At 32.7% G+C, this 15,537-nt stretch overlaps 2 protein-coding genes across 3 annotated transcripts in view; one reads left to right on the forward strand and one right to left on the reverse strand.

Moving 5' to 3' along the window:
• On the forward strand, positions 1-10,863 carry LOC126837253 (Ca(2+)/calmodulin-responsive adenylate cyclase). 2 transcript variants are annotated; one of them, XM_050571090.1, is made up of 24 exons: positions 1-236; positions 324-943; positions 1,584-1,733; positions 1,853-2,211; positions 2,312-2,470; positions 2,592-2,736; positions 2,820-2,999; positions 3,792-3,977; positions 4,040-4,189; positions 4,288-4,419; positions 4,782-5,050; positions 5,127-5,247; positions 5,315-5,434; positions 5,505-5,663; positions 5,753-5,972; positions 6,065-6,189; positions 6,277-6,448; positions 6,528-6,680; positions 7,177-7,342; positions 8,423-9,151; positions 9,225-9,369; positions 9,529-9,715; positions 9,793-10,006; positions 10,086-10,863. In XM_050571090.1, the coding sequence occupies exons 2-24, from the start codon at positions 356-358 to the stop codon at positions 10,258-10,260; spliced, it is 5,004 nt and encodes a 1,667-aa protein (XP_050427047.1). In that variant the 5' UTR covers positions 1-236; positions 324-355; the 3' UTR covers positions 10,261-10,863. The 2 variants fall into 2 exon arrangements, with proteins under 2 accessions (XP_050427047.1, XP_050427048.1); XM_050571091.1 differs by having other exon boundaries at positions 8,426-9,151; positions 10,086-10,862.
• LOC126837254 (rhophilin-2) overlaps positions 10,494-15,537 on the reverse strand; it is a 21,630-nt gene continuing 16,586 nt past the window's right edge. The window contains exons 7-13 of the mRNA XM_050571092.1: positions 15,191-15,449; positions 14,522-14,620; positions 14,149-14,428; positions 13,123-13,335; positions 12,508-12,791; positions 11,457-11,609; positions 10,494-10,878 (exon numbers count right to left, since the gene is read on the reverse strand). Coding sequence (XP_050427049.1) covers positions 10,747-10,878; positions 11,457-11,609; positions 12,508-12,791; positions 13,123-13,335; positions 14,149-14,428; positions 14,522-14,620; positions 15,191-15,449 — 1,420 coding nt within the window. The 3' untranslated portion in view covers positions 10,494-10,746. The remainder of the gene's footprint in view (positions 10,879-11,456; positions 11,610-12,507; positions 12,792-13,122; positions 13,336-14,148; positions 14,429-14,521; positions 14,621-15,190; positions 15,450-15,537) is intronic.

Here is a 15,537-nt window from a genome sequence, read left to right on the forward strand (position 1 = left end):
TATTTATGTTTGATAAAGTCCGGACGTCGTTCACGATCCCCGTTCAGTTTTGTTGTTGTTTTCAATATTTGTCGAGCGAACAATGTCCAGTTTGTCGTCGACTGAAAACAAAACGGTCAAACAGCTCGTGGTGTCCGTTGTCGCGTGCCTCATCTAGTGTCGGTGCCAGATATGTCCGGTGCCAGTACGGAATCAGTATTATCCGAAATTTATTATTATCAGTTCTGAAATGTCAAGTGAGTGTATTATTGTAGTTGGTGTTGTGCGTTGGTCGTATTAGATGATTGGCCTCTGACAAACTTTATCCAATCGTTTTGTCGCAGGTACGTGAAAAATACGTTGTATTGTTGAAGCCATGGATCACAGGGTCAAAGCAATGAGCAGACAGCGTCATAGGCTGCCGTGGTGGACGCCGAGGGACTGTCGTTTTGAAAATCCTGAGCTTGAGGCGCTCTATCAACAATATGTGTCCAAACTCCATCAGTCGTGCGTTACCAATGTAATCGCACTCATGGCCATCCTCACCCTCGTCCTCGCCATCATCAGTGCAATATATAATCAAACTCTGACCATTAACAATGTTTACTATTTTTTCCACACTTTTGTATTTATTTTATTAATGATCTTTCTAAACACCAAGTACATGCACGAATCTTATTTGTATTGGATCTGCTGCATTCTATTATGGTTTTTCATAATGTTTTGTCTAGTCTCATTTCCTATTGGAAATCCTTTTTATAAGATCTTACCGTTTATTAAATTTGAATCTCATCAAGTAATCGCCGAAGGTGTTTGGCAAATTTCCTTTGTAACGTTCCTCACATATACAATGATTCCGTTAAAGACGACTATTGTTTTCTCATTTGGATTGGCGTTGCCCATCATACATCTTACCATATCAGTAATATTTGCTCACACTTTTCAAAGATACACAATACAACAGGTAATTATTATATTTTTAAGTTACTTGAATAATTATTTCAATGTTAATTATGCACAACATTGAGTTCAATTCCTCACATGTTTATGTCCTAGTTAGTTTTATGGGTACGATATACATATTAACACAAGCTTATTTATTGCGGTATTTTATTCAACTTGGTAATCAAATTTTGTTAATAATCATTGTTTATGTAATATCAAATTTATTTTGTTATTATTTCATAAACATATTAAAATGGCGTTTTTGGGAAGGGGCTGAGGAGCTACAGCCCTCCCTGAAATTTCAGGAAATATAAATTATTAATTAAAATGTAGTGCCTATGTCATATATTTAATTTTGGTATATTAAAGGGTAGCCCTAACCAAAATAAAATCCTTTTTACGCCACTGTCATATTGCATATTTATTTTTAAAAATAACTATTGACATGATATTTATTTTTATTTTTATTAAATTGTAGTATTAACATAGCATAAAATGTAAAAATCTTATTCTGACAGTAATTCTTTCTAAAACTTTGAAAATTACATAAAAATGGCTGTAATACATTAAATTATTATTATACAACTTTTGATATTATTTTAACTTTTTTACTTATATACTTTAATTTTTGTTTCAAAATAATTTTGTTTTTTTTTCAGACAATTTCAAACATCATAGTTTTGGCTTGTATAAATATAATAGGTCTAGTATTACATATACTTATGGAACAAGCCCAACGACGTGTATTTCTAGATACAAGGAACTGTATAGCTGCGAGACTAGATATGGAAGATGAAAATGAAAAATTGGTAAATTAAAATGTCGATTTCTTCTTATTTTAAACCTGAGAAATATTTTTTTATTTAATTCTAATCGTATTGCACAATTTTTTTTGGTTACTAATGTTTTTTTAATATTTTTTTTTTAGGAGAGACTTTTACTGTCAGTACTTCCTCAACATGTAGCTTTAGAGATGAAGAATGATATAATGTGTCCTGTCGAGGGGCAATTCCATAAAATTTACATTCAACGCCATGACAATGTTAGCATACTTTTTGCAGATATAGTCGGATTTACAGTGCTCGCTTCACAATGCTGTGCCCAACAGTTGGTTCGGCTTCTCAACGAACTGTTTGGTAGATTTGATCAGTTGGCTAGTCATAATCATTGTCTTCGTATACGAATTCTTGGAGACTGTTATTATTGTGTGTCTGGTTTGCCAGAATCGCGATCAGACCATGCAAAGTGCGCTGTTAACATGGGACTTGATATGATTGATGCTATATCGTAAGTATTGTAATTATAAGACAATATTTATACCATTTTGATATTGTTTGTTTGTACATAATTATTACATAATATCTGTGGTTTTAAATTTCCATTCTAGTCGAGTTGTAGAAGCTACCGATGTAGTTTTAAACATGAGAGTTGGAATTCATTCTGGACGAGTATTATGTGGAGTACTCGGTCTTAAAAAATGGCAGTATGATGTTTGGTCGAATGACGTAACATTAGCAAATAATATGGAAGCTGGCGGAGAGCCAGGGTAAGACAATTTGTATTTTAATGATTTTGAATAGTATATTAAGTCATTAATGTACTTATTAAGTAGAAATCACTGTTATCTTGAGCATTCTAAAAAAAAGAAATACAATATTTCTTTTTAGGCGTGTTCATATTACACAAACTACTTTAGATTGTCTTGGAGGAGAATATGAAGTTGAACCTGGCCATGGCAGTACCCGTAATAAGTATTTAAGGGATAATAACGTGACAACATATTTCATAGTTCCTCCTGCTCGTAGAAGAAAGGTATTTATTAAGAAAACTTAATACAAAATTCAACTAAAGGGTTATCATTGTTATTTTGTGACTTATTAATAATGTCTTTCTAGCCACTTTTGATGAACCCGCAATGCAATTTCTCTGCTAGAGAAGGGAAGAAAATAACATTTAAAAATGTCTCAAATGTTGTTATTCAACTACTTCATTCGATCAAATATTCCGTTGAAGCACCTTTTAGCAACATGACAACTCCCATGTCATCTGAAACAAATATAGTGGCGTCAGCAAAAGTATTAGCTTTATTTTAACATAGTACCTATTATTTAAAAAAAAAACTTATAGCTTATAGCGGATCTAAGATGATGTTTTAACAATGATGTGTTATATTATTATATTTTTTTGCATGATTTCTTTGTGTAGCAACTCTATAGATAAGAAATCTCGCTTTAAAGGTATATTATTATTATGCTAAAACTTAAAAAGTTCACTCCTCCTTCCTTGATAAAAAAAAAAATATCAAAAACCTTTTCCCCCAGATGGGGTGGAGACTTTTTCTTTATTTTTATCTAAAGGTGTAGTTTAAAGGCTAATAGTGTAAATTAGATTGAATATATTTAAAGTAGGGATGTACATGTACAATTTTCTCAAAAATCTGTAGTCAATTTTTTTTTTTATTAAGGAAAAACCAAAAATGGGAGAATTTACACTTAAGCCGTGGTACATTTCTAGGTCACTGTAAAAATCAATCATCAGTCAACATGTATCTGTAAAATAGTTTCATTATGTTGTTACTAACCCCAATTGTATTCCACCCTTTACTAAAAATACAATTTTAAGCACATCATTGTCATTACAATACTTTTATCGATATTTGCATTTCTACCATATACAAATTTGCAGCGAAGCGTTTACTTGAAAATGTTTTTTTCACTTTCAGTTATAATAATTATTCCTAGACCTTCATCATCCCAATATTCTCTTTCCCCTCTATGACCCGACCCATTATACTAAGTTTTCTCCTGAGTATTATTATTTACTTATTACTTATTACTTATATTGTACTTATTAAACATCAATTTTAGCACAAGGTGACTGACAAACTCAAAAGGCCATTTAAGAAACGTCATTCTAGTGTATATCATCAACCGACAAACCGAATCAATAAATACTTAAATCAAGCTATTGAAGCCCGTAGTATTGATAGAGAAAAAGAAGCTCAAGTTAGTTTAGTAACGCTATGTTTTAAGGATAGTCACAAGGAAACTACGGTAAATTGATTTTGTTTTATTATTATAAATGTAATTATTAATTTTACTATTTGGTTTTTTAGTTTCAATTAGATGGATCTGACATTGGATTTACTAGTTCGTTGGTAATTAATTTATTGATTGTCATCATTATTGCTTGTCTGCACGCGACTATACTGCCGAGAACAGTAATATTGTTACTTCTATTCCTAACCGCTTTTGTTTGGAATGCCGTAAGTTTATTAGTTTACGATATAAACTTAGTAATAAATAATATAAATAATGAATTCATTTTTTCAACAAAATTTAAACAAAAATTTCTTTAATTTAGGTTGTTTTGATGGTTGTCTTAGCTGTTCGATTAAGATGGATTATATGGGATATATCACAATGCTTTTTATTGCGACTAGCCATTAATGTCTTCACAGTGTTACTCGTGTATATAGTTGCACAAGTTAACGTGGTATGTATTTACAATCTATCACGTACGACTTACGTCATTAATTATTGTGAAGAATTAACACATAACAAGTGTTAATGTATACAGTTAAACAAAGAAGATTTTTTTCGTAACCAGTTTACTATCCGAAAGTATTCATTATAACTATCACAAATAATGTTTTTTTTATATTAATTTATTATAACATAAAATTACCTAATGATTCGTTTTAAACTAACAAACGAAATATTTATGAAACCACAATGTTATTTTTCACTCATACCAACACTTAAAACTAGACACTGGAAACAAATCTTGTGTGAGAGCTACTTAATAATGTTGTTTGGTAAAATGTTGTAAAATAACAATATTAAAATCAAATTTAGTTTACATGCCGTCTGGATACTTCTTGCAATGGTGCAGTAAATGTCTCGTCAACAGAAGCCATGTTACTTAATACGTCTGATCACCGTGCCTGTCCATTACCGCAATATGTGGTTTTATCATGCTGCTTAGGATTTTTGTCAGTGGCCGTGTTTTTACGCCTGCCAATACTGATCAAATGCTTCCTCGTTTCTGTAATGGCACTCATGTACATTATTTTCATTCAGTTTACCCATCGACATTTATTTTTGTGTTACGACATCACGATCAAGTAAATTAAACACTTAACATTTCTTCTTAACACGTCTTGACACGTCAAAATAAATGTATATATATTTTTATTTTAGGAATGCAGTCCCATTGCATATAACAAGCATAGTATTTGTCATAATGTTTATGTTGGCTATTATCATTCACGGTAGACAAGTAGAGTGGACTACACGTTTAGACTTTTTATGGAAAGTCCAGGTAAGTATTTTGGAATATTTTAGGTTAAACAATAACTAACTGTGATAAATTAAAATTTATGTAACAGGCTAAAGAAGAAAAGAAAGAAATGGAAGTATTACAAAACAGTAATAGACGAATATTGTTCAACTTGTTGCCTGGACACGTTGCTGCACACTTTTTAGAGAACCAGTTTAAAAACAATATTGTAAGTTTGAAATTATAAACATTGGTAAAAATCTACAAAATTCTAGTTTTGATTATTTTTACTTTAACAGCATGGAATACACGACCTCTACCACCATAGTTACAATAAAGTTGGCGTTATGTTTGCATCAATTACAAATTATCATGAGTTCTATATCGAACTAGACGGTAACAATCAAGGAGTGGAATGCTTAAGATTATTAAACGAAATTATTGCTGATTTTGACGAGGTTAGAGTATAGCTGATATTGGCACAACTTAAAATGTTATGTGTTTTAATTAGGTAACTATATTCATTCTTGTGTATAAATTGTTGTAGCTTTTGGAGGACAGTAACTTCTTACCGATTGATAAGATCAAAACTGTTGGGTCAACATACATGGCAGCTGTCGGATTGATGCCGGAACACAGTATTTCAGACAATGACCCTATGTCGGCTATCCATTACATGACTGTTTTAATAGAATTTGTATTTGCGATGAGGGAAAAACTTGTATATATTAACGATAATTCCTATAACAACTTCATGCTTAGAGTTGGTACGTTCATTAAGAAAATGATTAATTAAAACAATTATTACATATTGCATTCATTAAGTTTTATTTTACCAATTGGTAATTGTAATTTTTAGGTATTAACATTGGACCAGTTGTTGCCGGAGTAATTGGTGCACGTAAGCCTCAGTATGATATTTGGGGAAACACAGTAAATGTAGCCAGTCGTATGGATTCGACGGGTCTTCCAAATTATACTCAAGTGAGATATGAACGTTGCACTATGAATGTGTCTGTTGTTATTACTATTTAGCTTAGTGATTAAAAAAATATGATCTGTTTGATTTAGGTTACTGAAGAGGTATACCAATTGCTGAAAAACGAACCGTATGTTTTTCAATGTCGGGGAAATGTCAAAGTCAAAGGAAAAGGCGATATGACTACTTATTTTTTGACAGATCGAAAAAAAGTTTCTGGCTTAAACTCCATTCAGTCTTCTAGTAGTAGAAAAGAAACGACTGGTAAGCTTTTAATTTTCGTTATGATTTATTACTTACCTAATTATTTTTTTTTTTTAATATAACATGTATTCCTTTTTAGAAAACGTGTATGGTGGCGTACCAACTCCGTTATCTTGCTTAGGTGTTCCACCTAGGCCTTACAGAATGCTCAGACCAACAGTGAATCGACTGCGTTCATTAACAAATGACATCGAAACTTCACCCACAGAATGTCATTTATTGCTTCCTTCGGGTAACTTTATTTCATACAATTATATAATTTGTACCATCTGTTCAATCTTGTTGATATTTCTTCTAAGACATTGCTATATAAAAATTATTTGTCAACAAAATCGAATGTGTTTTTTGAAATATTGTTATATAGGGCAGACTCGTGGCTGAGTGAGATAAGAAGACAGTGTAAAACGCACAGTTGCTGGTTCAAATCTCAGCCACTGGTTTGTTCGTTTGGGCGTGTGACTGTCTGGTAGGGAAATAGCCACCCCTAACTCTTAGGTGGTAAACTTGTTTGTTAAGCATTAGGTCGACAGCTAGCTGTAAACCCCTAAACTACCAAATTTATAAACCGTCGTCTGAGCCTCAATTAGTAGGCAATACATATTACGTAACATAATATGAAGAATATTGTTGTATATTATATATAATTAAGTTAAATAAAAAAATGTTTGAAATGTATATGGTATAAAGTTGACAATTGAATTAAATATATATATATTTTTTTAATTTAGGTAGCAACAATAGCAGTATCACTAAAAAAAGCAACAACTCGTACAGTTATCATCATGTAACACCAGTAATGGCAGCTCCTAAACTACCTCCACATAAAGGATTAACTAAAGTTTTTCCTCCATCATCTGCACAATACTCTACGTGGAAACCACCACCACCTAATGGGTAAAATGTTGTACATTTCTTTCTAATTGTTTGTACTGTATGTCAATACATTTGTTTGGTTTGTATGAACTAGGGTTAACTTAGCTTTGGAATAAACCAAATAAAAACTGGGTCGATTATTCGTAAAAATATAACACAATATGATTGTTACTCTTTTTAGTTGACAGTAAATTCTCTATCAAATAACATAGGTGGTTTATGTTATTTAAGACAAAGAAATAATAATTAACTTTTTAGTAAATAATTGTATTAAAGCAATCCCTCATATAGATGAAGGGTAAATACTTTTTTTTTTTAAATATATTAATATGTTTAACATGAAAATAATAAATATATATTAATTGTTTATTGGAGTGGTAATAAGTTAACTGCACAGATATAGATAATACATATTAATTGATTTTAGTAAAAAAAATGTTGCAAAAATACAAAATAGTTTTACAGGAGAGCGTTTTAAACTTTTTCCTTTACGTTGGTTTACTTACGTACTTGTCACCTGACGCATTTTTTTATTCTTACTAGATAGCGTATGAAATTTAAGTATTTTACTTAATACTCTCGCAAAAAAAAGAAATAGGTGTCAACAATATATACTATGTATATATATTTAATTTTCAGTTTTAATTGTACAGTGATTTTATCCTCTGTTGAAGGATTTATTGATTTAACCATAAAACATTTTTTTTTGTACTAAATTTCATTATATGTAATTTGACCTCGCTTAAACCAATTTTAAACAAATTAAAAAAATTAATAATAATTTTAATAAAAACTAAAGCATAATATATTTTTAACAGTTTAAAACAAAATTGTATACAAATATTTCCCCTGGATTTGTATCAGCTTTATTATTGTCGTTAAATGAAAAATTGTTGTAAAATTGACTATTAGCTCACAAAAGTAGTAACTCAAAGTGTGTTTGCATTTAGCCACAACAAGAGAAATTAGCATAATATCATTTTTTTATCGTTAGACAATAATAATAGTATAATTTGTAGTATATATTATATTTAAACATTATTATAAAGTTTAAGTTGTTTTAATTAAATATGTTTTTTTTTTTTTTTTGTTAAACCAAAGCAGTGATAATCATTGGCAGCAAAACATAAAGCCCTACATGAAACCATTACCAAAGCCACCACCAAGTAATAATATCAACAGCCATGGTACTAATCCTTTATTTGCCTCTAAGAAAAAAATTAAAGGATATAATCAAGCAGCTCCACATGGAACATCACACGGTGGTGTACCATGGTCTTCATTAAGCTCTCTAAACCGATCTCTGACTTCTAGTTCGTCTTCTGATGAAAGCTATAGTCGTACAACCACTGACGCGTCTCCGTCACCTTCACCACCACCCACATCAGTTCCTACACCGAGCAAATGGCTTTTTTCTTCAGATATTAATTTAGATTTATCAGAACCAGAACAAGATTGCAACAACAGCTTACACGGAATAGAAAATATCGAATCTGGCAGCTTAAGCAATACCAATAAAAAAACATGTAGAAGCCAATCATTCCATGACAGCAGTAGTCGTAAACACAGCAGAAAAGCGCCATTGTCTAAAAAGGATGAAACCACTAATACGGATCATCCTATTATGGATTCAAATTCCGTTTGTATTAAACAGATAAGGAAAAATCACAACCGTCAAGATGGCAATTTGAATTCCATTTCTGTTGACAATGAAACCCCTCAGTCTGATTTCACCAATAAAATACAACAAATATTAGCAGACCAGCCATGTCAACCCATTAATAATAACAATAATTCTAACGCCAGTGATTTAGATACGACAATTACAGAGTATGTTTTTATACATATTTTTATCAATATGTTGCTTTATAACTTATGATATATTATCTTATTTTTTTCCCAGAGAGCAACAAGGAAATGATAATCAAGTCAACAATGACGTTTCTAATGAAAATGAACAAATTGATAGTGATCTCAATGAAGAGGCTATGAAATCTAAAATGTTTGAAAAGAAAGAAAGGGAAATGATGGAAGAAGTCAAACGACAGGTGATCATTTAACAGTATTATTATTACTGTAAATTGTGTGTTATATACAACTCAACATTAACTATTCTTGCCTATATACTGTCGATTATTTTGGAAATTATCATTATATATTTATTAGTATGTAATAATTTATTATATGCAAAACGTTTTGTGTCGTAGGAAGCGGAAGTAAGGCGGATATTAGAAGAAAGTGCTTGTCAACTAGGAATTTCAGAGTCTGAATGGAGTGATGAAGAGGAAGTGTCTGAACCGCTTTTAGATAAGGATAGTACGGGGTATACGACGGACGATCCAGCTTTGGAAAATATTTCTATTATGAACGACACTGGTCTGACGGATGCAGAAGGTGATTTGTGTTTTATTTATTTATTTAAATTTTTTGCATTGTTTGCATTACTAAAATTGACTATATATATTTTTTAGGTGCTTTAAGCGATGTAAATTCGATGTTTGAAGGCGTAGTTGATTGCAATAGACATCATCGTAGCGGATACAGAGGCGATGATGAAGACGATCATACTAGTTTATCTTCTAGAGCTTCTAGCAGGAATTTCGATTCTGAAGGCTGTTTTTTCCAAGACAACGATGGCATTGCTTATTATTCACAGTACCCGCACAACGCTCATAATTGCAAAAAGTACTTGCAGTCAAATTAATTTAATAAACTTATATTTTTCTCATTACACTATTCTAAACTCAAATATTACACTTAACAGGTATAACGGATTACCCTTTAACGCAATCGGACATCACGGGCAGAGCGGTGGTTCAGATATTTTCACAGAACCAGAGCTGTTGAACATCATGTCTGTGTCGGAAATGTCAGATGGTTATTCCGACAACTACGAAAAACCGCCAACTCGTGCTCACGATACAGATAGCGATGTGTAGATGACATTTATTGTGAAATTGTTTAATAATGTTTATTTATTTAATGTTTTTATTTTATATAATATTTTTAATAAATGTAATAGATTTATACTTAAAAAAATAAAGTAAATAATACATCACAATAGAAATGTAAAAAATTATTTTATTGTACAACAATAATAAATTAACAGAAAAATAGTAACTCTTAAAGATCGGTGACAAAAAAAAAAAAAAAGACAATAACATAAGCAAATTTACCGTTACTAACCTGAACTTTTCATATCATGTATAAAGTATATAGTCTGTACATAGAATTAAAACGCTATTATATTATTTACAATGAATATAATATAAAGCTAGGTAGAGCCTATTAGTGTTAACAGCAGCAATTTATTAAAATAGATGCATTAAACAACGTATATATAATTGAAAAAAAAAAAATTGTAATATTTTTTATGAGCAAAAATATAATACTTATGCTGATGAGTAAAAATAATTGAACAGCTGTTATTTTCTGAACGGATTCCATATTTTCTTCCTCAGTATCGAACTCCTCGGGCTTAACTTATCGTGTGGCGTACTTAGTTTATTATTCATCATGTTTTTCGAATCTACTATATGTTGTCGGTTGTGCAAATACTGTAAAAAAAATATAAATGTTAATTTTGTATTAAGACATTTTTGTATTTGTGATAGCTAAGTTTCGAATTGTAAATTTTCTTTTTTTATATTTATAATAATGTATCATTATTTTTCTTTGTTAAGATTTTCATTACTATTTTTGTTTTTGTTTTTTGATAAACATACGAGAAAAAAACATCAATAAGTAAGTCATCCCAGTCTCACAAGTTGTACCTACAACATCTCTGATGTATCAATTTAAATGAGAACATTATATCAAACATAAAATCGAACCAAGTGTATATACTGTTTGGCTAACGTCAACAAACGGTTAAAAAATATATATACCTTCCAACTAATCGACTTCGTGTTTTGGAAAAAAAAAACATCTTAAGAACATAGTATAATACAAAAACCGTATTCGATTGAAAAAAAAATACCATAAAGAGACCGTTCCTGGTAGATAAAACCGCGTCACGGTAACTGTTTTAGTAGACGGTTTTTATTTTGTAATGTGTAAAACGGTAGCTGTATAATATTATGTCATTTGTTATATTTTCTTATTTATTTAGAACTAATGAACCTCAACGACTTACCCTATTACTGTCGCGGTTGATTGGTGTCACAACTTTCATTACCAAAGAGTCTTGGAAATGTTTTATGAGCTTCGCCACATGATCCGAATTGGCCCACTTCACATCTTCGTCGCCAATTCCGACGATGACGTCGCCTTCTTTCATGCCGGCATACTGTAAGTAACAATTCGAGTTCATATAAATAGGTCATCTGATTTTTGTTCGCATTAGTATTGGGCATTATTTGGATTTTTATTCAAGCATAGACGGAAATCCATTGAAAACGTTAGGGGGGGAGGCTACTTTTTTTCACATAAACCTAAACAGTTGGGAGCTTCGTTGCCCTCTTACAGTTTTTTCACTTTAACAAATTTTGAGTTATACATTTACCTACGTTATTGTATGATTGTATAATTAACTAATTGGGCTATACATTCTAAATTCTTATACCTATAACCTGTTATTAGTTTATAGTTATAAAAATACTAATTCTAAATGGCTTTTTAACCGACATAATAAGGAGTTAGGCCACAGATACTGTGCGCTATTGTTACTAATTAAAAAATGTATCTATAAATAATATCTTCTGCAATCTCGTAAATATTATTACAATTTATTATATCGTATTTATTATTTTTATTGTAATTATTCGCTAGTTAATATTTATAAGGCAGTCATTTTTCGTGATAGAATATAAGGCAATGCGAAAGCATGGTAATTAAAATGTATTTTTTTTTAAAGGCTAGGTATTTGATGAGGTTTGTTAATTTCACTAAATCACAAGTTATGTTTTTATGACACTATATTAGTACGCGGTCTAGACCTTTTATACTTTGACCTTATATGGAACTTACACTTCTGTTGTACCTACCTTAGATACGTCATATAAGGTCTATGTTGGGCATTGCTAAACGCGATCGAAACTTTGATTATCGTTTGGTACATAGCCTATAGGTTATATCCGGCATGAGCCCTAAGCCCAATGGCTTAGGGCTCATGCCATAAGGTACTACAAGCATTACCTAGAATATACAAACGCCTATTTTGAGATAAGAAAACGCCTTCTTCTTACCTGAGCTATTGATCCGGATTCCACGTCCCTGATGGTGACAGGAGCGTCGCCGCGGACGCTGAACCCAAAGCTGCCGCCATTGCCAGTACCTCCTCCTCCACTTCCAACACCTCCGTTGTGTGAACTACCGCGTTGACCAGTCTTTTTCAGTTTCAGTGTCTTGGGTGCCGTCCAGTGGTGTTTCGCGGAAAACACGGCCACGGGTCCCAATTTGGCGAACAGATCTTCGGCTGGCAGACTGCCAAAGTCGGGCGGAGTCAACGACAATTGAAATTTACTGCAAGCTGTAATAATGCGAGTAAATCTCAATTTATAAATCAGAATTTAGATAAGTCCAAATTTAAGAATTTAACGTCAAATCCAAAACTACCACAAAACAAAACACAGTAAAAAATTCGTTTAGCCCACAATTTGAGTATTGTTTAATTATATTTCAAGATAAGCTGGTGATTTTAAAATTTTTTCGCGTAGCATAATAATATTGTAACTAACTAAAAAACTGTCCAGCTTTGGACTTGAGTCTAAAAAATGGCGAAGGTTGCTGCTTGGCAGTTATTTAAATTTATATATTATTATTTATTATGTATGTTAAATAATTAATATCAATAAACTCACGTTCGATGACGGGCGGTTCTATAGTATCACAATAGAAGTCATCGTCGCCAATCTCTTCTAGACCTCCCTCGTCGTTCAGCACGTCTATAGTGATGTTCATGGCCGATTTTAGTACTTCGGCCAGAGAGTTTTTCGAACGAAGTTCTCTGCACAGTCTCTGTATCCTCAACGCTTCTTCGTGAAACAATATCGATAGTTTCAAAAGAGCTTTGCCTGTGGGTCAGACAAAAATAATAAAAATTAAACACATAAAAGAAGACTTGGGGAAAAAGGATTAAAGCCGATTGGGGTTTCTCAGGGGTTTTAAGAGGGTTCGACAACAGACTCGAACCTAACCGATAAAAATGTAGAAATATCTATTCATAATTGGGTTAACTTTTTGAACATTTTTGGATTTCCAAACGGATAACAACGATTAATGCCAGTTTAAAACAGCTGTTAGTTGTAATGCAGATGAATCAGTTCTTCAAGGAAAAAGCAATGGTAGGTACATATTTGATGTATGATTTAATGCATTTTGTGATCGGGGGGTACATATTATTTACTGTGAGGATTGATATGTTAAGGCGAGTTTTGAGCTAGAGAAGAAGAAGACGAATGATAGGAAAATAGAAGTAAAAAAAAGTATAAGTGACTAGGTAATACACACGACAGGAAATGAGTACGTAAGTGGTAGTTTGAGATTTGCCTCAATGACATGATAGTATGACCATAGTACAGATGTTGTAACAGTTTGGACACGTTGTGAAAGAGGATGTTAATAAAATAAAGCCTATCAAGTGAATAAGAGGTAGATCAGAGAGATTTCGAGGGTAGAGGTAGGACTACGGGTAAGTGAGTGGATGTCATAAAGACAGAATATTATGAAAGTACACGGAGTAGATAGATAAATGCGGTGTGAGGGTATTAGGGTTGGTTAATTCTACTTGTATTGTATAAAACAATTGAAGTTGAATCCAGGGAATTATAATTTCAAAATGGAATCGATATGGCGAGCTCTTAAGTGGCTCACGATCATTCGCTTACCCAATTGTTTACGGTTTTCGTCGGTAATGGTGGCCGGCGAAGAAGAACCGGCAGAGTGCATTGATCGTCGTCGATTACTGCTATTGCTGGTGCTACAGCTGTTGTTGTGCTTGTCATTGCTAGTCGGAACTTCCCAAACGCCTATGCCGGTGTAATGGTACGATAATGCCGCGTAATGTTCCTTTTTAACTTGGATCAACGACACCCACGTGTCCGGTATGTAGCCGGCTATCCCTTCCAGAGACGTTAGCGAGTAGATGTTTGCATAGATTTCGGACACCTGCGGCAACAGACAAAACGGTGGGCGGTTGCCGTTCAAAATCATGCATTTACTTCCAAGGAAAATTCAATTATTTTATTTTACTGCACTCACTTGAGCGGCTTCTTGACCGAGATCCATAGATAAGTCATAGTCCGTCTTGTTGTGCACTTGCAGTTCTAGTTTCTCAAACAGACATTCTTGCGCTTGAGCCTGAACCATATACACAAAGAAAAACAATTGTCACTTTAGCCGTTAGAAAGCATACATTTGAAGTTAAGCCCCCATACACGGTCAGTCTTGAATGTCAATCAATGTGATCAATCTTGACTGATGATAAAAATTCAAACATGTTTAAATTTCATCAGTCAAAAAATTTGATTGTCAGTCATTATCAGTCATACACATACACGGTCAGTCATGAATGTAAATCACGTTGATTGTCATTCAAAACCGTGTATGGGAGGCATTATACTCATCAAGCAATCAGTCACCTGATTACCATTTATAGCTAAGGCTCTTTAAAATTATCAGTGGTGTGGTAAACTCTCCTACGATTCTCTCAAACATTTTTAGTAAAAATATTTAGCTAAGTCAATTACCACTATAAACAAATTCCACTATTTCCTACAATGATTTAAGAGAGAGATTAACGCCCACTAAAAAAAATCTATGGGGGAAGAATCTATCAACCACTTGAAGATTATTTCACCATGCCACTGACAATGCTCATAGATGCATTATATCTAACCGACAGTGATTTAGTTAGAGGCATATACTGACCATCATGATCTTGGCCAGCAATGTCATCATGTTCGACGACAAGTCCATGCTAGGAGCGTTAACGAACGTTTCCTGGATGTAAGTATAAGTGCCGGCGGCCCGCAGGAAGCATCCTATGGCTTGGTCCAACCCTTTTTCGGACAATCGGTTTTGCTTGGCGCCTATCTGTGTGTGTATGGCAGCCACATTGAACAGGACACAGGCTTTTTCAAAAGCCACGGTCTTTTGGCAGCTCGGCACTCCGGTCAGAGAGTCATACCTTAGATAAGTTACAATAGAATAATATGTATTATTGTCATGCTGTAGATAGGAATATTTTTTGCATGTCCGATAGATCATAAACTTAA

This window comes from Adelges cooleyi, unplaced genomic scaffold (genome assembly GCF_023614345.1).
Source record: "Adelges cooleyi isolate 19-005CV unplaced genomic scaffold, UGA_ACOO_1.1 ACOO_flye_CR_arks_rails_tigmint_CR_PRNA_247, whole genome shotgun sequence".
Lineage (NCBI taxonomy): Eukaryota > Metazoa > Arthropoda > Insecta > Hemiptera > Adelgidae > Adelges > Adelges cooleyi.